The sequence below is a fragment of the Phaseolus vulgaris genome, chromosome 6 (genome assembly GCF_051622355.1).
Source record: "Phaseolus vulgaris cultivar YP4 chromosome 6, ASM5162235v1, whole genome shotgun sequence".
Classification (NCBI taxonomy): Eukaryota; Viridiplantae; Streptophyta; class Magnoliopsida; order Fabales; family Fabaceae; genus Phaseolus; species Phaseolus vulgaris.
Window position 1 is genome coordinate 25,202,841 of NC_143503.1, and position 24,393 is coordinate 25,227,233.

The following is a 24,393-nucleotide window of genomic DNA, read 5'->3' on the forward strand; positions in this document are numbered from 1 at the left end:
TGATTGCATCTACTTTGTGTCCTCATTCCATACACTAACTTATTATTATTATTTTAATAATTTTTAACTTGCATCCATTTTGTATCCCCATCTAGACTCAATATTATTTTGTCACTTAATTTTTTTCATTGCATCTACTTTGTGTCTCTATTCTAGACATTAATTTATTATTATTTTAATAAGTTTTAGTGTAAGTTAAATGTTTCCATTGTGGACACAATATTTGACATTTATTTTTGTGTCCAACTTGAGTAGACTTCTCTCATCTTAGTGATTTTATTTTATAACACCCACTTTTTATTGATAGCTAAAATAAATTTTTCTTATAGTAAGTTGTGTCATCCGTACACAAGATCAGTTATAGTTATATGTTATATTATTGTGACACAACTTCAGTTAATTAATATAAACAAAATTGTGTAAAAGACAAACAATTTCAACACAAAATTCGTGTACCACACCTATGACTTCATCTTTGTCATCTGTTTGCAATGCCCCCACAACTTAATCCAAATTGGTATAATTTTTTTTTCCTAAATCGATAATAATGGTTTTAAATTGGAGGTATTCCATTTTTCATATCCTTAATTATTCTCAAAGTTCTAAGTTCTATTTTATATTTTTTTTCTTCTAGTTTAATCTCTATTTCAAGCTTGAAACAAACTCAAGGATATCACTTGTATTTTGAAAGCTAGAATACTTGGCTAAGTTATCCTATGGTGTGAAAGGAGTTTCTCAAGTTTTGGAACATATAAAGTACCTAAATGCATGCAAGTCATAATCGCAAAGACTTTACAAATTTCAGCATATATTTAATCTATATGACAAATAAGTTCTAAAGTTTATTAATTTTTTTAGAAACACCTTGGTTGTTCTTGTACCACCAAAACTGAACATGAAAAATCTGATGTGGCTAAGAGGTTTCCAAGTGGACCAAGCTCAGGAAGTTCACACCATTCTGTCAATCCTAGTGTACATGCAGAGTCTTTCACATGATGCTTACCAACTACGACCAAACTAAAGTTTGACTCTATCCTTCGAATAACTTGTGTTGTTTCAGCCCCATCTTCCACAGGCTCTTCCTTGAAGGTTACTTTGCCTTCATGGTAACTACTATAACGTAGATGCTCCATCAAGTCAATGTAAGGGTTCTTTGTTTTACTTTGTTTTCCTTGGATTTTAACCCTAACCCAGAACACTGTTAGTCTCACATTTGGATGTTGAGCCATACGTAAACTATAAGACAATGCCTCGAGGTCATCACCTCCACCTAAGTAGATCATGGCAATTTCACAAATATACTTCCCATATACCAGTAATAGTTTCTTACTGATTTGACTCCGGTCTACGAAGATGCCAACGGAGCAAGGAGCTTTGTTTTGAACATTTTGGTTTAGTGTCCTAATTGAAGTACTTGAGTACTCCATATTTCCTTTGCTGGACCATTGCTTATGAAATGGCATAATCACAACGTTAGACATGGACTCCATTGCAAGGCTGCATACATCATCAGGCATGCTTACAGATAGGGTATGTGCTGTGAAGAAATGCAGCCTGACACACCCGTTGTTGTGCTGGTAAAATTGATCAAAGACGTTGTGTATGTGTTGAGATGATTTGTTAGCAATCTCATTCTTTTTGAGAGTGGGAATTACACTACCTGAAAGCTGCACAAGGTGAAGAATAAAGACCGAGAGGGGTGTAGCCTCTGTGGGATTAGAGGCTTGGAAAAGGTTGATGATTGGATATACATTTTCTTCATTATGGATACATGCAAGTATTTTGAGTTCCGGTTCATGCTGAGCATTTCTAACTGACTTTTTAGTATATGATCTATACTTCCTTGAAGGATCATACATGTGATAAACATATAGACTTGCAGAACCAGTTACGACCACCATGGTAAATATAGCAAGGGTGAAAGGTTGCTCTCCTATTGCCTGTTCATACACATCAAATACAACAAAATTAACACAACTAGTATGAAAGCATAATTGTAATGAAGAACACCAAAAGACCAATGAACATCTAGGTATTGGAACAAAAAAAAGGTCACATATATACCTTAACACTCAATAATAAGTCGAGGAAGCAGAGATCCATGAGGCCTTTGCAGCACATGATTACAGCCAATGCAAAAGAATCCCAAAATTCAATTTGAAAGTGAAGTGAGGGTAAAATGGTGCCCAGAAACTTCCCTACATACATTGAAATTAAGATAATCTCAATGGTTATTGACTTGGTTTCTGCTACTGCATAAGGACTGGTTTTAAGGCCTATAATAGTACAATAAGATGGAACCATCAAAGTAGAACCAACAGTGTCAAGCCTTTCTGTCAGAACAGATCCTAAAGGGGGACCATCCGGTAAGATCAACCCAAAACAAAAGGCAACAACGAAAGGAGGTTGTCCTGCAATACTTGCAGTCAATCCAACCAGCAAAAGTATACAAATGATAGTCAAAAAATGACTTTCTGTCATAGGTTTTCCTCGTGGATTACGATTGGAGATCCATATAACCAATGGCCTTAGAAGGAAGTATAAAGAGGCGAAATAACTAATTGACACAATTATTTCTGTAAAAGGTTTATATGTTTCGTGTTTAATTGCTTTAGCACCATTGATTACCACAAAATACAATATCCACATGCATGAATCACTAACCATGGAAGTGGATACAGCTATGCGTCCAACCTCTGAGTTTATGATATTCATCTCCGTTAGAAAGTTACTAACAACAGGAAATGAAGTCACAGAAGATGATATCACCAAAACGTGAACACTAGGGTCTGTAGTTTCCTCAGGGTAGATTGATCCAACAATATTGAAAACTACACCACTAAGTACTAAAGAAGACATGTGACCAGTTAAACCAATTACTATTGCTTGCTTTTCAATCTTCAAGATTTGCCTGGGATCGATTTGCACCCCCATCTTAAAGAAATGGATAATCATGCCAAATTCAACAAATGTTGTCAGAGTCATTTGGCTTTCTATTGGAAATAGCATTTCATGAGTTGACTTGTGCCGACCTAGAACTATAGGACCCAATATGACTCCAGCCTGATCAGACCAATCAAAAAGGAACATTCAGTATTATGCCAATCAAAAACTATTGGTTACAGTAAAAATAACTTTTACACTAACATCACATGCCTATTCAGCTCTTTATCTCATCAATTCTGTGAGAAAACTTCTGAATAAGAAAAAGTTCTGAAAAAATTCAGAAACATGATTTTACTATAATTGTTTCAAATGCTTTGCATGCCTAGTAACTATGGTCTCCCTAGCTAGTCAAATTAACTAACAGACATGCTTACTAAAATCTTTATTTCATTAGCTTTATGAGATAACCTATCTAGAAAAAAGTACATGAAAAAGTTATTTCAAAACATGTTTTTATACTTTAAGTAACTAGTCTCTCTAAATACCAAACAGAAAATGAATTATTTTGTATCAGAACATTGAATTTGTTCTTAACTTCCATATTGATTATCAATTAATAATTATAACTCAAATTGATGAACCAACTGTAATAGTGATGAAAGCTTACCAGAATTTGTGAAATAATAAGGGTTTGATGACAAGGCCTCAATAAGAAATAAGTGATTCTACCAGCAGCCCACATAAGAACAATTTGAATTAGTATGATAGGCGTGCCATGATGAAAGGGATTATCTCCATACCAAACACCTTTAGTCGTGTGTTTTATAGCATATTGACATACTAATTTATCATTTCCAATCATTCCAGAAGAAATCAATTCATTTGAAATTTGACTCTCCATATCAACAAAATTAAGAAAAGGAATGCTCCACAGGCCAACCAAAACAATGCCAAAACCTATACCAAGGTTAGGAACAACGAAATAAACTTGAAAGAATGTGAAAGAGAAGATGGAAAAAGATACTGAAATGATAGTTTAGTAATGGATGGATGAGGAAGTTAAAAGCTTAATGGTTGAAAAGCATCAATGCCGTTATCCGATATGATTGGTTTGGCAAGAATAGTAATTTAAAAATAAGAATTCCTTAATTATTGGTACGAGACGAGGTACCATTTTAGATATGTTCCTATAGTTTGGGATTTTTGGTCCTATATAGTCAAAATGGAGAAGATAAATGATCCATCAATGTAACTTCATGTGTATAGCTTCATGCTCAAGATATTTATATTATGTATATATGCATTTGTAACAATAATCACATAATATAAGATGAATTGTGTATTCTAAAATTCTTAATGTTTTGAGAGGATATATATATTGTAAGATGTATGTAATGATAGGTTGCTGTGAAGTATGCCAAATAGTTTTTTTTTTATAAAGATCGGGATATTTCTTAAATTCCTTTTATTCATTCTTTGTTGATAAAATAATTTATATATTTTAAAAGTACATATAACATGTTATTGATTTTTTTAAATTTCACCTTTTTTTAATATTTCATATTATAGTTTATGATGAAATTTTAAAAGGTTACAAAATATTTTTAATATTAGTCTCTCCTTAAAATGCTAAACACATGAGATAATTGTTGAGATTATGGAAGTCTAAGTTCAGGAATTGTACTTAGAGAGATTTTCGCAAAAACACTCTTTTAAAAAAACCTGACAGAAAAAAAAATGATTTAATTATAGAAAAACATATTGATTTTCTTGTTCCGTGTAAATCAGAAATACTACAGATTAGTTAGAAGATTAACCGGTTGTATTTCTGACTTAAGAATTCTATTTAAAATAGTTATTGTCTTTATACACCAGAAATGTTAAGAACAAAATCAAGGATAAATGTTTGGATAAATGTTTTGAATAGAATGAAATATTAAAGATTTCTTTTAGTTTCAAAACCAAGATGTTGAAAAACAAATGAAGTGAGATGAAATGTAATATCACTTGGTCTCACACAAAGGTGTAGTGGTTATCTGGCTAGATTTGAATATATAATATCTCAACAAAGGTGTAGAAGTTGGTATAATATGTCCTAGTCAATAGCTAGGTAGGCTAGTACATACATATTAAGCAGTTCACGTTATTATTTAACATTTGCAGACAATGCAATGTTATGGTTATGGAGGGTGTAATAGGTTAACATTTGTCTTATTTGGTGAGGAGACATCAAATGTAGTTGCAAACGTGTTTAGGCAATAAGCAAACTATATGTTGTATAAATGGTCAAAAGGGATTGAGGTACGTACTAGAATTATGAGTCTATGTAGCACTAACTCATGAATTGTAACAAGCTCTAGTGACCCAATTTGGAGTAGTAGAAGGAATTTAAAGTGCTCTTTGATGATAACTAAGGAAGCTTTCACGGTGATTAGTTAAAACAATGCATGTTATGGTGTTTGTTTGTTTTTTCTGTTATGTGTTTTGGGTTTAGTTGTAGCCTTGGTAAGCTTGTGAAAGCATTGCTCAGTTTGCCTTTCAAGCAATGCCTAGGGTAGTCTTTATCAGTAAGATGAATACTATATAGATGCACTCTTAAAACAAAATCTTTGATCATCTTTCCGATATGGTTTCTGTATACAGATTGGTACACTTCAAGTATTTCATTTATATATTATACCTTCTTGTTTATGAAGAAAAGTGTGAAAGGTTTTACATTGTAAACTAATAAGAAACATAGTAGGTATAATTTTTAAGGTATTGTAGAAGTTAAGAAAACTTACTGTGTGGTATTGATTTATTCAAAATGAATGAACTTCTAAATGAAATAGTTTTATAATACAAATTAAGAAAAATACATATCAAACATTGATGACTATGACTTAGTCATTTAAGAATGAAGAAAAACACTAAAAAGGAAAAATACAAAAGGAAGAGTAAAATTGAATTTGGAAGTACAGCAGGGAGTAAATGATCTATATCAGAGGTACATAATTCTATCTGTCAAATCCTAAATTTTGCTATATTTATACTTTTCTTAAATATGTGGAGTCCTCCTCTGGATCACGTGATCCCCAATATCTGGTTTGTTGTTGCACCACTAAAATAGATGTTTGGGCTCCAATATTTGAATAGACAAGAATCTCTCCAACAACTCCCAAGTCCCCATGCTTCAATTTGCTAAGTTCTGATATAATTTTTGAATCAGCATGCTTCCTCCCAACTATGACAAGGTCATAACGACTCTCCATGCATTCAATAACTGAAAGTACATCTCTTCCACTCATTACCATCTCATCTCTAAAAGAAACTCTCTCATTTCTGAAGGCCTTAAGCCTAAATTCACTTAAGATTTGTGTGTCAAGCAATTTGCTTCTTTCTGTTCCTCCAACAATGTTAGTTGTAGATGAAAAATGAAAGAGTGTAATGTGGACATAAGGTTGATTCAACATACGCCTTGTATATGAAAGTGATTCTCGATCATCTGCACCCCCAAAGAAAAGAATAGCCACTTGATATATTGATTCCTTTGTGTGGCCACACCAAAACATCCTTTGACTGCCACGATCAATAAGGACACCAACTGAGCAAGGAGCTTTGTCTAAAACATTCTTGTTTAGTTGCTGGAAAGGAAAAGATGACTCAGTTGTCCTTCCAAATATCCACTGCTTATGAAAGGGTAATATAATAAAAGTTGTTCTCTTTTCAAGTGCCATGTAGCACACATCATTGTGCATTGTAGCATAGGGAGAAATGCCTTTATAGCAATGTATTGTGACACTGCCCTTGTATGCATCTTCAAACTTGTTGAACGAGTTAAATATCTTCTCAGTTAGAGTAGGATTATCACCGAACTTTTTACACGGCAAATGTGCAACAAGAACAGAGGAAGATCGCCCCACAAGCTTAATAAGTTGGAGCACAACTAAATCAATAGTGCTTGTTTTAGTGGCATTGGAAGCTGAAAGGAGGTTTAAAACAGCCAAAACATTTTCTTGTTTATGAATGCAAGCTAGTATGCGCAATTGTTCTTCACTGTTGTGATGCATAATTGTCCTCCTTTTGTAAGCAATAAACCTCCTAGATGGATCATACAGAACTCTTACAATAGGGGACAAAATCCCAGTTACAAACACCAAATTTAGAATCATAATTGCAAAGCATTCATCATTCATCATCTGCAAAAAAAACATAGAAGAGTAACTTTTTGTTAAGCTCACAAAACCAAAAGGTTTATAAATTGTAACGTGCATTTGAATTAAAGAATTTACTTACGTCTCTCAGTTTCAAGTCAGTCAACAAGGCCATTTCAACTGTGCCTTTGATGTTCATTATACAACCAAGAGCAAAGGCATCTCGAATTGGCATCCTAAGGTAAAGGAGAGGCACCAAAGCCCCTAAAATTTTCCCACAAAAAGTAGTGCAGATAATTATTAGAATCCCAAGTATGTTGTTCATTGTCTGTATGGCATACACATTTGTCCTTAATCCAACTATGATAAAAAGCATAGGTAAGCACACTACAGAAACAAAGCAATCAAGCTTATCTACCAGTGCTGCTCCCAAGGGTGGACCATCAGGTATAGCTAGCCCTATAAAGAAAGATACTACAATTGCATTTATGCCAATGATTTCACCTATGAGTCCACACAACATTAGTGTTATAAGAACTCCAAAAATATAAATTTCTTGGACTGGTTTTCCTTCTGGTGATTGTTGAATTGCCCATACTGCAGCCGGGTGAACTACAAAGATGACGAAGAAAACAAGCAGAACGGCGGACAAGAAAGATCCAGTCGATACTACTATTGACTTTGTTAAAGTTAATTTTATAAAGAATGTTAATGTCATGTTTAAAATGAAGCAAGTCTCAGTGACTAATGAAGAAGCAGTGGCCAACCTCCCAATCTCTGAATTGAGGATCTGATGTTCAGAAAGAAAGCAAGTAATTACAGGAAATGCTACAATACATTGAACTTCTATCACAATAGCCATCATCGTAGAAACTTCTTTATCAAATGATGTGGAATGTGTGAGGATATAGAAAACCACTTTGGCAAGAATGTAAGGAACAAAGTAGCCTAAAATTCCTACAGCACAAGTCCTTCTACCTGATCTAAAAGTGATGGTTGGATCTATCTTTACCCCACTTAAGAAGATGAATAACATAAATCCAAAAAAAGTCAAGGTATCAAGCGCACTTCTCTCTTTTGCTGGAAAAACCTTCTCAATAAATTTTGTACTGTGTCCTAGAAAAGAAGGACCTAAAGTCACACCACCCTGCTTAACAAAAAAAAACATTCAAAAACTCAATTAGACATCACCATAAACAACTAAATACAGTTATATTCAATCCAACCCATAAGACAAATATATATATATATATATATATATATATATATATATAATCTCTTTACAATATAATCAATGGCACTCATAACAGCAACTTTGATTCATAATATAAAATATTTTCATGCAAAGAAACAATTTCTTAATTGAAGTACATCTCATTCTACACATTCACATATGGTCTTATTGAGTAGATATTGTGTATATATATATATACTCTCTTTACAATTAATGATAGGTTACAATTTTCTTCTATTAATTAATTACCCTATCAGTAGAATTATGTCCATAACTACACTACCCAACATTATTTAATGACCAAAAAATGACTTGGAAATAAAACTAATTGGGAAATATTACTTCGTCACAAATTTGATATCAACTATATCACAAACAACAGTGGACTTAGTTTTTTTTTCTAAGTGATAATAAACAATAATTTATAATATTTTAACGAAAATAAAATAGCACAATGTTTTAGAAAATATATATTATAAAAAATACAAAATACTTTAGTTTAAAATGTTTAAATTTTGACAACGACTATAATAAGAAAGTAAGATATAAATTTTAAATAGAACATGTTTTTTCATATATTAATAAATAAAATAAGAAATCTTGTGAGAAGATCTGTCCCCCACCATCCATATGCAAACACATCAATCAATCGGTTCCTTGGAGAACTACATAATATGAAAAGGAGTTATTGTATAATCAACTGGTTTAGAAAATGCATTTTTTTTACCCAATTTTCACCACCTATGACTTTATATCAATGAATCAAATGGATTTGGGAATGAATTTGACAGCATTGAACATAATATCTCTTTAAGAACTTGGGGTAATGAGTTTTCATTTTTCTTAAACAAATTTAAATGCAGCTATCTACATGAATCACAATATAGCAAAAGAATATGAACATTAGGAATTAAAGCTTACAAGAATTTGAGAAATAAAAGACGGTTGACCCAAGGGCTTGAGGATAAAGTAATAAACACGGGTGAAGATGAACATGAGAAAAAGTTGGAGCATGAAAATAGGGAGAGTATATGCAAGTGGGTCATCTCCAAACCAGATTCCCTTGGAGTGGATTTGATTAACTGTGCTATGGCATATGAAAGGCTTCCCATGCGTGGAATCTTCATTGGCTGCAACTTGTAAGGCACTGCGAATGAGGTTTTCCTGGGCTACCTCCATGGATGGAGCTTCATGAGAGTGGTTAAGAGACTTTGAAGGGAGGAAAGAGTGAAAAGCATAGGAATGTTATGAGAGAACACATTTGTGAGAGAATTGTGATCATGAATGGATGAGAGAAAGAGAGAGAATCAAAATAAAAGCTAATTAATGGTTTCCTTTCATAACTTACTTTGTGTCCACCAAACACAATCATAAAAATATCTTGTCATTTTTCCCATTAAGAATGTTTTTAAGACTACAATTACTAATTATAATGTATACAATTTATCAATCTATTTATAATATATCAAATTTAAAGTATAAATTGTAGAATTTTCACCATTGCATTTTTTTACCACCATATAATGTAAAAACAAATATTCTCCAACATGAAATTACACTATTTATTATCCCACTTTAATCTTTCATTTGTTAAAAATCTTCAATTCTAGCACTTGTTAGTTGGTGTATTTATTCATAAATGAGATAAATAGTTAATCTTATAATGCAATTTTAAAAACAATACATCCAAACAAATAAATGGCATAATATTTCTATATTTTTTATGTGATGACACGTTATACGAATTTAATTAAAAAAAAAAGTAATTGACAATTATATACCGATGGGTTTTCCTTCTATTCTTTTAGAAGTGAATTTTGAACTATTTAATTAAGAGATACAAATTGTTATAATTTGTATCACCAAGCTGATTGACAGTATTTTAATTTATTTGAGGAAATTACAGTATAAACTCTGATTTTTTTTTCTCAATTATGTTTAAATTTCCTCTCTTTTTTAAAAATTTTATGCAAAATTCCATTTGTTTTTAAAAAATTACATTATCATCCTTTTTTATACATATATATACCCATAAGTTTTAAAAATAGTACATTAAGACCTTGATAAGGGAGATTTATGTAATAAAGATAAAAACCCTATACTGTAAATATAACTCGAAAAAATATAAGGAAATGTCATTTAAGTTTTACTCAATTTATTTTGGAAACACGATTAATTTTCTGAACTTGATAAAAAAAAAGGGAGTATAAATTTTATTAGGTTATATTTTTACAATGGCTGCATGCATGATAGGGGTCATTCAGGGAATGAATGCTACGGTGAGAAAGGTGGAGACAATGGTTTATTGGAAAGGACTTAATAAGATATTAAACATTTCACTCAGCATTGTTCTACTTGTTAGCAAAAAAAAAATGACATTGCTGCCAACCCTGGGTTGCTACAACCTCTGCCCATCCCTCAAACCATTTGGCAGCATATCACCATGGCCCTCATAGAAGACTTATCAAACTCAGGGTAAACAGGTAATCCATATACAGCAAGGAATGTAGCTCTATCTTTTCTTGATAATGCATTCAAGTTACATGGATTTCCTGAAACTATAACCAGAGACAGGGATTCAATTTTTGTGAGTCAGTTCTAACAGGAATTTATGGCTTTGTACAACGGGTGCAAGTTCAATTCTCTACAAGCACCCTCAAAGAGATGGGCAAACAAAGGTCGTGAATAGGTCGAACCTATCTGATATTGAATCACCTCATAAATGGGTGAAATGGCTTCCTCTAGCGGAATGGGGTATAACACCACATATCACACGGCTATCAAGACTACTCCTTATGAAATCATGTACTTACCTAGGGAATCTAATATTGAATTGGTGGATAGAAACCTCATTAAAAGAGAAGTGATGCTAAAGGTAATTAAGTTTCATTTGAAGAGAGCACAGGAGAGAATTGTTGATAGGCACAGATCGAATAGGAGAAAAAACCAATTTAATTGTGTGACTTCTTATCTACACTGTGAAACAATAAAAAAAATATCTATATCTCTATACACAATGTTAAAAAGGCACAAAAAATAGTATGTTACATGTGGGTTTATATTATCAGTTATTACCACCATTGATGTACTAGAACTCCATAACTTCTAAGTGAAGTAAACAGATTCAGGCATTGAGAAAAGGTCTTGTTATATTTTGCACTTCTCTGACCAGGGCAGCATCTCTGCCACCTATTGTAATGGCACTCAAGGAAGAGCTCGTCAATCAAGCAGATAGCCCCAGTCTGAATCAACCTTGGGATGAGATGAAACTCAGTCCCTTCCACATCCATCTTCACCACCACGAAATCTCTTTTTGTAACAGCACTCTTGAGCCACTCTGCAAAATCAAAACCCTGAATTTTATCCATGTCACCCATATGGCTAGAAGAGGTTTGCACAGGGTTGATCCTCCCCATGGCTCTCCCTTTCACCGTGACTTGCTTGCTAGGGTCTCTGGTGATCTCAAAGAACAATGTCTCATTCCTCACCCAAGCTGCATAGGGCAACAATGTTACTCCTCTCTTTTCCCTATACTCTTCATGAAATGATTTATCAGCCTCAATTGCATAAATCTCAAAGGTTCTATCCTGCTTTGGATATTGTTTCCTAAACCAACTTCCTATGCTAGAACCATAACTCCTAGCTCCTACATCAACATAAACATACCTATTCTTAAAGGTTATGTCAACAAAAGAAGTTAAGTACTTTAAGTTCTTCACATTTTTCTTTAATATAATCCAAGGTTTCAATGGCTCTACCTCAATCAATGCCTCTGCATTTTTAACTATTTCACGTTTATACCCAGGAACAGAGCACTTATTCACGAAATTACCACTGTCCATTTCGAAATTAGAGTTTTCCTTTTTCTTCTTCAACAAGATTTCAAGAACCGGAGAGGAATCAACACCGTTGATTTTTCGAGTTCTGATCAATTCACAACATTTAAACAATTCAAGGAAAGAATCGAAGCTGTAAGCGTCTCTCACTTCCGCGTGCACCGCCACGAAGCCGCCGGGACGGAGCGTGCGGCAGATCTCCGCGGCAAACTCTGCCGGGCGCGGGGAACGTTCCAATCCGCCGTTGCCGGAGAACTCAAAGTCAAATGAGTCAGCTGAGAACGGATGCTGGCGGCCGTCACCGTGGAGGATCAGCGGCGGCGTCGGTTTCTTGAAGATTCCTACAGAGTCGACGACGCCGACCTCTTTCAGCGCGAGGACTTCCTCGCCGGCAGGCGTGTCGATGCAGAGGGCGCGGGAGTTCGGGGAGAGGGAGCCGTCGGCAATGAGGTCCTGGAAAATGGCGGCGTAATGCTCGACCGAACGGCGCCAGTTCCTGCCGGTAAACGGATCTCCAGCGTGGGAGGAGTGGGAGGGGGAGGAGAAACTGAGGTTTTCGGAGAAGAAGCAGAAATCGGCGGATTCGCAGGACCCGCCACGAACGGTGACGCTGATGGCGAATCGTGCGGCGAAGATGAGGACGGCGAAGGAGAATAGACGAACCAGAACATTCCACAAGGAGCCGTGTTTCGCTGCGGGTGGCTCCATGGATCCGTTCGGTGTAACCTCAGGGAAGAAGAAGGAAAGAGTACTGTGAAAGAAAGGGTGTAGGGTTTGAAAATTGAGTCTGGTTTGAAGGGTAAAACGGGAAACACTCTTGTTTCATTTGGCGCGCGCGGGTGTATGGAAACGTCGAAATAACCGTTGAGACCGAAGGTTATGGTTGTTTTTACTTTTAATCATTCCTAATAATATATGTGATATTATTAAATAATAAATTAAAAATTTATCTCATGTTTTAGATCTCAAATTTAATCGTTTTTATACCGTCAACTACTTCTCTTCATATCCTCCCTCCCCACCACTCCTTTGTTTTTAACTCTTTCAATTAAATATTAAAACTTATTTATAAACTAACTCGTCTCTCTTTTACTCTCTAAACCTTCTCTTTCTTCTAAACTAACTCATCTCACTTCCATTGACGCACTTTTATCTAGTACGTTTTTTCCTTTCAATTTTTTATTCAATAAATAAAATTCTACTTTTTTTCTTTAATAGTTTTGTTATAAGTTTGATTAAATTGTTGTCAACACAATAATAACAATATTATCATCTTACAAAGTTATAAAGACATACATAAATAAATAAAAAGTAAATAAAAATATTGTATTTTCATCTTCTACTTTATAATTGAAGATGTTTGATAGGATAAAAGTGAAGATGAACCGGAGAAAAAGATACAATTGTGCAATGCTCTTCAGCAAGTCTCACTTTGTAATGTTTAGTTTTAAATTTAAAAAAATTTGAATTTAAAAATAATGTCATCTATAAAATTAAAGCTATATTTTTAAAATAATAAATAAAATATAAATATAAGAATAAAATTATAATAAAATAAAATGGGAGGATAATTCGTTTACATATAAGTATAGATAACAAAACTGCCACTATTTAATTTAATTATAAATTACACTTCTACGTTTATTTTATAATTTAATTTAGTTCTTTTACTTTACAAAAATAATTTAATATTTATCTTTAAATTTGATTTTATTAATTTAAAATTAACGTTATTAATATGTTTAACATAATAAAATATCAAAATATAATACTTACGTTACGAGTTTGGAAGTACTATTACGCGTGTAATAAATAAGTGTATTCAATAGAGTGGTCATTTGATTACTGTGATAATATTGGAAAATTATAAATTATTTTTGATAGATCATTGATTTGTTAGCATTTCCTTAAATAAGTATATTCAACTCTGAAAACTTAATTTTTTTTAAGATTAATACAACATTTTTAATTATTTATTTATAAAAAAAATAATTATTAGAACTCAAATAAAAAAAAATGAGCTTTGTAATGTGATTAAAAAAATTGTTCAGACAAGATCTCAATAAGAAAATTAATTAATTTAATTAATAAGAATCAAAACTAAACTGAATATGTAATGTGATTTGTATCATTTTCACCAAAATGTTCTTTTATAAATCATATTACTTTTATGATATTTAAGCCCTACATTTATTTTGATGTCAAACTTTTTAGATTTTAAAATAAAAGTAGAATAATTTTCTCATAACTTTCAAAATGATCAATAATAAATATTCTTCAATAATCCACAACAATATCTGTATAATAGTTTAAAGTTGCATAATCATATTTTCAAATTAACTATAAATAATATTATAAACGTATTACCCTATAATTTGAATAAAAATATATATACATAAAAAAAGAACAACAAGAATTTGAGGTGAATTGGGCCTTCGACAGTTATGGGCCTTAGGCATTGGTTTTTTTCTGCAACTACCAAATTACTAGAAAATTACAAAATTGCAGTTTACGACACATAACCCACCATGCCGATCTTCATCACATAAATCATCCCCAAAGTCATTTCACCAAAAATTAGGGCACAAACCTTTTTATGTTACATCTATCCAAGACTCATAAATGGGTTATTATAAATTGTTATTATCTACTAATAATTACGTATGGATTTATATCGGTGGATAAATTAGGATTTACAAACGGATTCTATCTATAGATTATTAATCGTAAGTAAAATCAAATTATTTATGAATTTTTTTCATATGTAACAATGAAGTATTTGATGACAAAAATTTGTAAGTAAGATCCATATGTAATTTAGGTGGTTAGGATGAGAAATTATTACCTACATATTCTACCTGAAACATTACCTATGAATATTAATATTATTATTATTTTAATTCCTATTCTTCATATTTATAATATTAATATCAATGTTATTTATATAGATATTATTATTATAAATATTATTATTAATATGATTATTAATATTAATATTATTAATATTGTTATTAATATTATTAAAATTGTTATTAATTTTTCTATCAATAATGTTATTATTGTTATTAATATTATACATGTACATTACCTATTAATTTTGCATATTCATAAGTAATTACCTGAATTTTCAATAAATAACTCCTATAAATATTAATATTATTATTATTTTCATTCATCATCTTTTTAACATCATTAATAATAATATTATTAATTATTAGAATTGTTATTAGTATTACCATATTAATATTATTATTGTTATTAATATTATTATTAATATTATTATTAGTATTATTAAAACTATTATTCAAATAATTAATAGTATTGGTAATATTATTAATGGTATTATTATTAATATTAATATTGTTATTATTATTAGTATTGTTATTATTATTAATATTATTAATAGTGTTAGAAATATTAATATTAATATATTAATTTTAATTATTAATAATGATATTAATATTACTATTAATAATATTAATATTATTATTATTATTAATAATATTATTAATAATATTAATATTATATTATTATTATTATTATTAGTTTTATTAATAGTATTATTGGTATTATTATTAGCCAACTGTGAAACTTACCCTAAATTTAGTTAAAATACTCAAACATATAATAGTCCCTCTTCTATCTTTATCATAGCAAAAAAAAAAAAAAGATAAATGATCCTTAATATAAGTTTTTTACAATTTTAATAATAATAAAATTCTATATGTCCCCGTTAAAGACATGAATATCTGTGTTGCTATTAATAAGGAGAAGAGAATTTAAGAAATAATATTTAATAATTACTATTTTTCATTTATTTGACTCTTCATTTTCAATATCATTATCCAATGATGTTTGTTCAAATTTACAATAAAAGAGTGTTGGTAATGATGGTGCAATTAATTGATTTAATAATGATTAGTAAAAAAATGGAAGATTAATTAATATATCAATAACATCAGATGAATTAATTTTTTGATTTTGTCTAAAGTGTCTATATCATACAGAAAGGAGTAATAATATATATATATAGACTGTAAAAAAACATGAAATTCTTATCTGATAAAAACATGAAAATATAAAAAGTCTCGATGATATTTTTTATTTATTTTTTACATCTCATTTATTTATATTATTGAAGAATTGATAACTTGCACGACATTAAAAAGCTGAGCCTCGTATGAACACTGTTCTTTCCCAACACTTTGCTCTCACCCCACTTGGGTACGATGACAGCTATTTGTTTTAAAATGAAAAAAAAAAGGAAAAAACAATTAAGTTGATGTTCACTAGCTACCTTACCCACTAAGTAATTAATTCTCAGCTCCCTATCTTTGACTAACTATTGCCCTAATCAAATCACACATGCTTCTCCAATCAGCTAAACTATCATCATCAACACATTTACTTCTCATATATATATATATATATAACAAGTTATACACTGCTATTTTTTGTGTTCACATTTTTTATTATTTTAATATATAATAAATAATATTCAAGAGATGGATAAAAAAAATTGTTATAATGTAAACAATTTTTGTCAGTGAGATTGGTAGGGACCAAAAATGTCCTCCTCACTAAGATTATATGATAATTAACAAGAGATAGCAAACAAAATATAATACCTAGCTCCCACAAAAGTCACGAGACTCTTAAAATAATGATAAAGAAAACTTTTATAAACACCTATACAACAATATGAAATGAAAAATATAACACAGTAAAAAAATATTCAGTGTATATACCAATCCTGTGTAGGTAAATATACAACAAACAAAATAAAAAAATAGATAAAACTTACATGCAAAATTTCTCAAGTATTTTCGTGCTGTCTTTTAAGTTAGAATTAAAATTTCAGATGAAACTCTAAGTCTAACTTAAAAGCAGAAATAATAAGAGTGCATGTAAAAGTTTTAAATAAATGGAATGAAGATCTTAGTTATTGGTCAAGTAAAATCCTAAGCCAATCCCTTCCAAAAAAAATCCAAGTCTATTCGTTTAACATAGCAAAGAGTCAAGAAACGAGTCATCTGGCTCCTCCTTGGCTCTAGAGGTGAACACATTGTCAGATTGTTGGTTCATGTAAGACCCCATTAATGGATTTCCAAACCCTGAGAATCCAAAACTTCCTGAGCCCTGCTGCATATTGGAGTTGAAGTGTTGTGTCCTTTCTGGTGCTGCTGGTCTGAGATTCTGATGAGAATTGATGTATATAGAAGTGGCTGCACTAGTGGTGCTGTTTGTGGTAGTGTTTATAGGCACTGATCTTCCGATTGAGTTGCTGCCACTGCCACGTGCTGCAGGCACGTCATGGTTGTGCTTTCCCTCATAGGTTGTGATCACTGCTCTTAGGTCATGTGAGGCTCTCTCTACGTGCTTCCTCACTGGACATCCTGGGAATGTGCACTTGTAGTAACTCCTGCACCAGTCACAGATTAAGCACAAAGAAGTAAGAAACACACATTCTGGGAATATTGTTTAGACATCAAGTGGTACTGAAGATTTTATTCCCATGCACACGTGAGAGAAACGATGGTTGCCAAATTTGACTAAAGATAAGGGCAAAGCAAACTAGTGTGCACATACTTTAGCATATTCCAACAAAGAATCACTGGTGCTAACGTGCCTAATCCATCATATATGTAGCAGATATTTTGATACTCATGCATTTGTGATGTGTGTATGCCACCTTTGAATAGTCAAGGACTGTAAACTCTACTAGTATAAATATACTTACTGAATATTTCTTATATTATTTCCTTTATCAAACCATATTATTACTTTTCCATATCTTATTTAATATTTCTTATATCTTATATTCTTTTCTTTCTTATCAGATAATATCTCTTATTGTATTACTACGCTTTCTTCTTCTTTTTCTTCTCACGTGATAACTTTTGTTGTTTACACAAAATATTATTCTATTTCTAGTAGCACTAGTTGAGAACTCTATGATGATATTCTCCATATACTAACTATTCTTAATAAAGTTTAAAGTATAACAACTTTCGTGAAGTTGGACAATTATTTTTATCATATATAAGAAAGAGATGAAAAAGAGCTTTTTACCTTGGGTTTGGATTTCCCTTGACTACTTTTTGGCCATATTTCCTCCATCTGTATCCATCATCTAGAATATCGATGTCACTGGTTGTCTGAACCACGACTCTGGGTTCTCTCACTGTTCTACTTCCAACAGCTGATATACCCTCATTTTCACCTTCTATTCTCCTGGAGTTATTGATAAAAAAAAATACAGCTTATTGGAGGGACAAGAACACATTAATGAAGAGAATTATATTAAAAAAATAATCAAAAAAATCACCATCTTTTGGCATCAGGTTCGTTATTATCAAACTCATCTCCTCCTGATTTGCTCTGACCAAAGTCATCATCTTCCATTGATATTGATGAGTTTTCTGGAGTTGCAACCGAATCCATTTGATGAGGGGCTTGTGTTATTTCATTGTTGACACCATTTGAATGAGAAATTGCAAGTGATGAGGCAGACAATGAGTTCCTCTTGGTAGCCTGAGGCTTGGGATGATTATGACTACCTTTGTAAACAATCTCAGTAATTTGTCCATCTAAGGATCTCTCAACCTTTTTCTTTGTTGGACAATTGGGGTATGTGCACTTGTAGTAGCTTCTTGGATTTTCACTTCCTTTCACTTGCTTTTGCCCATATTTCCTCCAATTGTACCCATCATCTGATCTTCTGCTTAAGGTCTGAACTTGTGGCTGGTAATTGTTATAATCTGATTGGAAACCAGCACTGTTGCGGTTATTCTCAGAGTTAAAACCCTGCATCGCAGAAGAGGTTTCAGTTTTCACCATATTCATACTCATTCTCGAAGAAAAACCATCTTGTTTAACAGTTTCCGGGAAACTCCAACCCTGTTGATAAACAAAAAAACAATTCAATGAATTAATTCAACTTATTATAAAGGATAGAATTTTTTCATATAAAAGTTTGTGCATTGAAATTGGTTACACACGCTTTGAACTATGCCGGTTGAAGATTGAAATCCAGTTGAAGATGCAAGAGGAATCTGTGTTTGTGTTTGGAAGGAGAAACTTGAGAAGCTTTTGTCTTCTTCTTTTACATGGTGCTGGCTTTCCCCATAACTGCTCTTCCAATTGAAGCCGTGACCAGTAGCAAATGATTCAGTGGTTGGAGATGCCAAAACCTGAATTCACAACACAACAACACATGCACATACCCATTAACCCAACAACAAACGATGTTATCATGTTCGATATTCACAACAGACAAGCCACACGAGACGATAAAAAAAGGATTATTTTTTTTGTTGGTATAAAAAAAAAGGGTAAAGCACTGTGAAAAAAAAAAACAATACTAAAGATTTAAACAATAAACAATATAGCATGATTCCACATCTTTTCACGAACTATTGAAAAACTAATAGTCATAACATAACTTCCAACTTGTGAGTCCATATCAGGATGATATTTTACTTTCTTAACAGTTTCCAACCAGCCTAATGATAACTCTCATAAGAAAAAAAAGTTTCAGTATATATTATTTTCCATTAATTTGTACTACCCTTTGTTGAAGGACATATTGTGTAAGGAACCACAAAACAAAAGAATGAGAGGAAGGTTGACTTACGTTAGAAGAGTGAAGGAGAACTGGAGAGTCAAGAAGTTCAGCAAGGCTTAACCCATGAGGGATGTTAAAGTAAGAAGGAGAAATAGGAGAAATGGGTGGAAGAGGATGATTTTGAGGGTGAAAAAAAGGGAGAGATGGAGGTGGTGTGGACTTGAATTTCGGCACACCAGAAGAACCTGTTTGATCCGACACCTCTTGAGGTCTTTCGGAGCCTCGTAGGTTGTGGTCGGTGGGAGAAGAGAGAAGGTCAGAGAAAGAAGTGGTCATGAATATGGACCTGAGATAAAAAAAAAATCTGAGGCTAAGTCGGCTGAAGAAGAGGAAGAGGCTGTAAGAGATAAGAGAGATGAAAAATATAAGGGTTTTGGGTTAATAACATGAAAGGAATAGTGAGATAGGAAGAAAAGAGTTACGTGTTGGATGTCCAAAGATTAATTGAGAAGGGATTTCTGGGAAGGTATCCCAAGAAAGAAAGTGTGTGAATATTTTAATTTTAATTTTTATTAATACTATTTGAAGAAAAAAAAATAGTATAAAGTTTTTTATGTGGTCAAAGGTTGTGGGTTTGACCAGTTGGCGGCTGAAGAGAAGAGATAGTATTGTAATGTGTTGTGTTTGGTTTTGTGCAATCTTGCGTCTCTTGGTCATCAACATGCATTTTGAAATTTAATGAAGCTGTGTTGAGGATATTTTGTCTTTTGTGTAACATGGCATTTTTGGTGTTAATGGAAACAAGGTATCTTCCAAGACTTTTGGTGGTGATGTTGATGGACTACATCTTCCATGTTTATTACAATATATATTATGACAATTACTAGTTGTTTTTAGATTGAATTTAATAATAATATTATCAAGTCTAAAATAGTCTTTAAAATGTTATAAAATTAAACATAACAAATAGTTATTGTTATTATAGTTATATAGATATATAGTATTTAATATTGAAGAGAAAGTGTATAATCAAGTTGTTTAAATCTAAGATATATCAACTTAATTGCATAATGTGTAAAAATAAAATAAAAACTCAGAAATTAAATTGAATTAAGATTAGAGTAATCTTATAACTCGAATGATGTATAATAGAAAATGAACTGTCCGTTAATAAAAACAAAATAGCATTATAATAAATATTTAGTATACCATAAATATATTAAAAAATGTTTAAATATTATATATATATATATATATATATATTAATTAATAACATTTTATAAATATGTTATTTTATAATATAACGTTTAAAACTAATGTTACGATCGATGAATAAAAAGAAAGAAAGTTTATTACATCAATAATATAATATTTTAAAATATAAAATAAAATAAAGGTATAAAAGTGTACATGGCAATAAATAGTTATTATACTAATAAAAATATTATAAAATAAAAATACATTTAATTCTATAAATATTTTTAAGTTTGTAATTAATTAATTAATGTATCTAATTAGGTAAATTAAATTATTATTAACTTTTACATATTAATTTATTAAAACTAATAATTTGAATTTAACTTATAAGTTTTAATAATTTAAATTACAATATTATTTAATATTCACATTGTATAAATAATAGTATATAAAAAATTAAAATGTTTATTATTTTAATTTTAAAAAAAATAAGTTTATGGATCAATCCACCTTTAGTTTGACAAACTAGACACAAACAAAACATGTTAGAATAATCTCACGGATTGAAAACATCAATCTAAACAGTTAAATACTAGGTAGAATGTTTAGAAACTCAAACTGACACTAACACTAACACTCTTAACTCAATCACTTTTTAAAATTAGTTTGTTAATAATAAAGTATGGAGGAATCATAATGAAAAAATGTGAGGTGACAAACTCCCAGTCCTTAAATCTAGAATTATAATTTTACATGGGAAGTGTATGAAATAGTATGTTTTAATTAGGTTTACTAACCTATTTCATTTTTTACAAATATAAAAGTTATTAAAATAAAAATAAATTATTTTTTAAAAAAAAATTTCTTATTTTTTATGACTCTAATGTTAGAGAATAATCATGAAATATATATTTTGAAGATAACTAAGACAAATTAACATTTTTTTTGTCTTGTATGACTTTCAAATAAACAATTTATGTAATTACCATATTTTTTGTACTAATATATTTTCTATAGTTACCATCTTGTTTACCATTTGTGGACACTAAGATGAAAATTATATATTCCAGAATGATATTATTAAGAGGAAAAAATAAAAATAAAAATATTTCAAAACATGTCAAGGGAAAAAATTATAAAAAAAAAATCTAGTAATGAGAAAAATAGTACAATAATAAAAAAATGTAAAAAAAAAAACTCAATTGGTCCAGCCCTTCTCCAGATTATGCGTATTACCTACATATTTTTAAGCTATATTTTAATTAAAAAAAAACCTTTTATAGGAAAGTCAATTCAAATAGATCTTAAATATAATTTTTAAATTAATTATTAAAAAATACTTAATTTTCCTATACATGATAAAAATGTTCTAATTAAATTCATTATTAATTATTTTTTCTTACTAATTAAAAATATTTTCAATAGGACTTTAATTTCAAACCGTTATTATAAAAATTAATGATTAAAATGATTATTTTGGTAGAATTCAATTATAAGCTATAATTTACCATACTTATATATAGATAAACTTGACGTGAGACAACATTAATCTTATAAAATTAACATGTATTTATAACTCAACGAAAACTAATAATTAAACACACACAAAAAAAAGTAATACTAGTGAAAAAAACTTATTACGACATTAGATATATGTTGTTTTTAGTGTTAAATGCTCTCCATCAAAATATAGTGCCATTTTGGAAATTAAAACGAGTGTAAAATGATGATTGTGGGTAAAATTGTCATTTTAGACCAAAGTGTTTTGGTATAAAACGATAGTTGTGAGTGGAACCACCGTTTTATACCAATCGTTTTGGTCTAAAACGGCGGTTTCACCCACAACCATCGTTTTATACCAATGTGTTTTGGTCTAAAACGACGGTTTTATCTAAGAACTATCATTTTACACTCGTTTGATTACCTTAATTTGAAACGCACCACTTACGCTTTCGTTTTTCATTTGTCTTTTCGACTTGTTCTTACTCTCGTACTCTGCTTCTTTCATCTCTGTTGCGACATTTTCATACTGTAAGTTCTTTTTCCTTCACATTCACTCATTGCATTCTCCTTCATTGCTTATTATTTTTTGTTTCTCTTATTGGTTTCTCTCCTCTGTTGATGAAGGCTTTCTTGGCTCCCATCATTGTTTCATTGGTTGGCACCACTGTTTTCATTGGTTTTTTGTTGCCACCACCGGTTTCGTTGTCATTGCCTGCCATCGTCGTTGTTGCCCATCACCACTACTGGAAAAATTATTAAATAAAAACTAATTATTTTTTGTCTTTAAAATTAGTTTCTATTTAATGATTATCTTGTAGTTTATTACCTGTATTTTTTTAAGGCTCATGTATTTGTATTCCCAACAATCATAGAAATACAAAGAAATTTTATATGGGATTGGGGTGTGAGAGAACTAAAAAAGCTTGGTTTAGTTAGGAACATTTGTGCAGTCCAAAGAGGAGGGAGGATTGGGAATTAAGGACATAGACAAATTTAATAAAGCTTTGCTAGCTAAATGGAAGTGGAAAATTGTGGCTCAAACAAAAGGAAAATGGAGAGATATTATAATATCTAAATATGAAATAGATGATACGAAGTATAACAATTCTACAGTGAAATTTCAATCTAGGTGGTGGAGGGATCTAGGCAAAGTTTGTGGAGTGGGTGAAATTGAAAGTTGGTTCAATAAAGCAAATCGGTGTGAAATAAGACGAGGCCACTTGGTTTTTTTTATCAGCAAAAAGAATAAATAAATAAATATGAACCACTTAAGGGATAATCCAACCTGTATACATATCAACTGTGCTACTCAACAGAAATGCCCAATAAGCTTTCCCAAACCAACCAACTCAAAACTAACTAAATCACCTAATCATGGCAATATCTCCAAACCTACATACACAACCAAAAAGTAACAGAGACTTTAAATCGACAACAAACACGTCAGCGGATCAAGACACCAATCAGAAAAGAAAAAACAGACATAAGCAAAATAAGAAGTGATCCAAGACCAAGCCTTTAATTGAGTCAGAGAAAAGATTTCAGAGTGATTAATCACTCCTCCCTTAAAAAATGCGATTATTCCTTTGCCTCCAAATCTCGCCAATGATTCCAACACAAACACTTCCCCAAGCGGCATTTACTTATCCTGGAACATTGCACAAGATAAAGTGTAAGAAGTGTGAAACAAAATCAAAATGATCTACCGACGCCATCCCAACCCAAGTATATCACTGACTTCAACTAACCAAGCTACTCTGTATTCAAAAAATAAGTGTCTTAGTCTCAACTTCTTCCCGACACAAACAACATGAGGAAAAATCAACAGTAACCCCACGTCTAACCAAATTAGCCTTAAAAGCAATTGAATTACCCAATACCCTCCAAGCAGTAGGCCACTTGGTTAAATAAATGACTAGGAGAGTTTAATCTTAAACTTAGGTTTCTGATTTTATACTCTATTTCACTTAGTCAAGGAAGGAAAGTGGGGGAGGTAGGATATTGGTCAGGCAATGGAATCTACAGTGGAGAAGGAGT

General features: G+C 31.3%; 4 protein-coding genes across 4 annotated transcripts; all 4 read right to left on the bottom strand.

Moving 5' to 3' along the window:
* Positions 1–854: 854 nt before the first annotated feature.
* LOC137833092 (cation/H(+) antiporter 14) lies at positions 855–3,787 on the bottom strand. The gene is made up of 3 exons (XM_068641464.2): positions 3,554–3,787; positions 2,065–3,063; positions 855–1,940 (listed from the first exon to the last, which is right to left on the bottom strand). Exons 1-3 carry the CDS (start codon positions 3,785–3,787, stop codon positions 855–857), a joined length of 2,319 nt encoding a protein of 772 aa, XP_068497565.1.
* Positions 3,788–5,685: 1,898 nt separating this feature from the next.
* On the bottom strand, positions 5,686–9,625 carry LOC137831530 (cation/H(+) antiporter 15). Its single transcript, XM_068639244.2, has 3 exons — positions 9,175–9,625; positions 7,162–8,166; positions 5,686–7,064 (listed from the first exon to the last, which is right to left on the bottom strand). The coding sequence occupies exons 1-3, from the start codon at positions 9,430–9,432 to the stop codon at positions 5,913–5,915; spliced, it is 2,415 nt and encodes an 804-aa protein (XP_068495345.1). The 5' UTR covers positions 9,433–9,625; the 3' UTR covers positions 5,686–5,912.
* Positions 9,626–11,240: 1,615 nt separating this feature from the next.
* Positions 11,241–12,842, bottom strand: LOC137833093 (uncharacterized). Its single transcript, XM_068641465.2, has one exon. It carries the CDS (start codon positions 12,795–12,797, stop codon positions 11,325–11,327), a length of 1,473 nt encoding a protein of 490 aa, XP_068497566.1. The 5' UTR covers positions 12,798–12,842; the 3' UTR covers positions 11,241–11,324.
* Positions 12,843–16,750: 3,908 nt separating this feature from the next.
* Positions 16,751–20,189, bottom strand: LOC137831532 (putative WRKY transcription factor 26). Its single transcript, XM_068639245.2, has 5 exons — positions 19,726–20,189; positions 19,091–19,282; positions 18,418–18,989; positions 18,162–18,323; positions 16,751–17,511 (listed from the first exon to the last, which is right to left on the bottom strand). Exons 1-5 carry the CDS (start codon positions 19,990–19,992, stop codon positions 17,091–17,093), a joined length of 1,614 nt encoding a protein of 537 aa, XP_068495346.1. The 5' UTR covers positions 19,993–20,189; the 3' UTR covers positions 16,751–17,090.
* Positions 20,190–24,393: the final 4,204 nt, after the last annotated feature.